General features: G+C 40.2%; 1 protein-coding gene across 2 annotated transcripts in view; it reads left to right on the forward strand.

The window, feature by feature from the left end:
• POGLUT3 (protein O-glucosyltransferase 3) overlaps positions 1 to 2,513 on the forward strand; it is a 27,701-nt gene extending 25,188 nt beyond the window's left edge. The window contains exon 8 of one of the 2 annotated variants that reach the window (XM_017855258.1): positions 1,202 to 2,513. In XM_017855258.1, coding sequence (XP_017710747.1) covers positions 1,202 to 1,327 — 126 coding nt within the window. In that variant the 3' untranslated portion in view covers positions 1,328 to 2,513. The remainder of the gene's footprint in view (positions 1 to 1,201) is intronic. The other variant, XM_017855259.1, reaches the window with a different exon arrangement.
• Positions 2,514 to 2,550: the final 37 nt, after the last annotated feature.

Genomic DNA, 2,550 nt, shown 5'->3' on the forward strand with positions numbered 1-2,550 from the left:
AAAAAAAAAAAAATATATATATATATATAATTTCTTACTCTGTCACCCAGGCTGGAGTGCAGTGGCATGATCACAGCTTACTTCAGCCTCAACCTCCTGGGATCAAGCGATTCTTCCACCCTTCCACCTCAGCCTCCCACTGAGTAGCTGGGACTACACCACCACACTCAGCTAGTTTATTTAGTTTTTTTAGAAACAAGCTCTCGCCATGTTGCCCTGGTTCCTCAAGTGATCTTCCAGCTTCAGTCTCCCAAATAGTTTCACTTTTAATGGTAGGAATTTCTGTCTCTAAAATATTAATTAGGCTCATCTACTTATGTCAGCGTTTTGTTGCATTTGGTCCAGTACCAGGAATGTACAGCAAAATGGACATGGTATCATTGAACTGAAATATCCAATTTATATCCAGGCAGGGTGGCTCATGCCTGTAGTCGCAGCACTTTGGGAGGCCAAGGTAGGCAGATTGCTTGAGTCCAGGAGTCTTCAGCCTGTGCAACATGGTGAAACCCCATCTCTACAAAAAATTAAAAAATTAGCCAGGCATGTTAGTATACACCTCTAGTCCCAGCTACTCAGGAGACTGAGGTGTAAGGATCACTTGAGCCTAGGATGTCGGAGGCTGCAGTGAGCCAAGATCACACCACTGCACTCCAGCCTCGGTGACAAAGTGAGACGGTGTCTCAAAAAAAAAACACCCAACTTCATTTATAGAAATATTTCACTCAGGGCCACAGTGGAGGAACACTCCACAGACCTGTTGCCATTCAAAAATGTCTGTGACTATAGGCCTAAAGGAAAGGATGTGTGAGACTGCCAACTTTTCAGATGGTTATCTTGCTTGTTTGCTGGCTTGAGTATTCAACAAAGTCAATTATTCATTAACAAGTGTAAGATAAATGCGAGCTGCTGTTTGTTTCAGGCCTTTTGTAAGGTCTGTTGTTAAGCCCTTTTGTAGAGGCTTCCGACCAACACATGAAATTGTGGATTGGGGTTTCTTGCTAGATTATGAATTATCACTAGTGCCTGTGATAGCTAAAGTTAAAATGTAACTTTAGGACTGGAATAAACCAGACCTTTGGTTTTAGTCTGAAGACACAGAGCAACTAGAAAAGATGGCGTGACTGTGGATGGGAGTGGGTGGGGGAGTCAACAGAAGGAAGTGTGAACTAACCTTTCAGTTCCCTTTAAACCCACATTTCAGAAATATGCTGAGCGCCAGTCCAGCAAACCTGAAGTACGTGATGGAATGGAACTTGTTCCTCAGCCAGAAGATAACACAGCCATCTGCCAGTGCCACAGGAAAAAGCCTTCGAGAGAAGAGCTTTGAGTCAGCCCAGATTCACACTCCTGTGTATCCCGGCTACATCTTTAAGGAAAGATCGAATCTAAGCTGTGAAGGACAGTACAGAAGACTTTACCAAGTGGACTAGTTCTCCTGGTAGCTTTATATGTATAGATGGATGTAGCAGTACTGGTTTAGTATCCCTTATCTGAAATGCTTAGGACCAGGAGTGTTTCAGGTTTCAGATTTTTTCAGATTTGGGGATATTTGCATATACATAATGAGATATCTTGGGGATGAGATCCAAGTCTAAACACAAAATTCATTTATGTTTCATATATACCTTGTTCACATACCCTGAAGGTAATTTTATATAATATTTTTAATAATTTGTGCATGAAACAAAGTTTGTATACATTGAACTGTCAGAAAGCAAAGCTGTCACTATCTTAGCGACCCATGTGGTGGTGTCAGCACTCAAAGAGTTTTGGATTTTGGAGTATTTCAGATTTTGGATTTTTGAATGAGGGATGTTCAACCTGTATTTGAATAAGCATTACCAAATATCATTGGATATTAATATCTTTTAGTAAAACTGCTATTATCAGCATCATAGTTTCTCTAAAAGAAAACTTGGGTATCATAGCAAATAGAGAGGCTTGCTAAAATATAAATTGGCCTCTGCAAAACTGTTTACATATTTATTAGTTTACATATTTTATTGGTTTATTTCTATCCCCTGTTCACTTTTTCTCTTCCACTTCCAATTACGAAGAGAAAATATTTGTTCAGGGATTTTTTCCCCCGTCACTGCATAATTTCTCCTCTTACAAGCTGCTTTTCGCTTTCATTAATAACAGCTTCCTTTTAGAAGGTCTGATAAGGATATTTAAGGAAGAAGAGAATGACTCTGTTATTAAAGGTGGCATGGAGACTGTGGAGGGAATATTTTTTAAAGCACTACTCGTATCCTTTAAACTAAATTTTGCCAAAGCCTGAGACAACATTAAGGAGAAATTGTGCCTTAAGGTAGTAATTCCAAATCTATCTGAGTTGTATACCCATCAAAGACAATAGCGTTATTAACATAGATGAATGTATGCTTTAGGCATCATTCATTATCTCTACATTGAATAGGTGAAAGATAACTGTAGTTGGCCAGGTGCGGTGGCTCAAGCCTGTAATCCCAGCACTTTGGGAGGCCAAGACGGGCGGATCACAAGGTCAGGAGATCGAGACCATCCTGGCTAACATGGTGAAACCCCGTC

The sequence above is a fragment of the Rhinopithecus bieti genome, unplaced genomic scaffold (assembly GCF_001698545.2).
Source record: "Rhinopithecus bieti isolate Rb0 unplaced genomic scaffold, ASM169854v2 scaffold_39705, whole genome shotgun sequence".
Classification (NCBI taxonomy): Eukaryota; Metazoa; Chordata; class Mammalia; order Primates; family Cercopithecidae; genus Rhinopithecus; species Rhinopithecus bieti.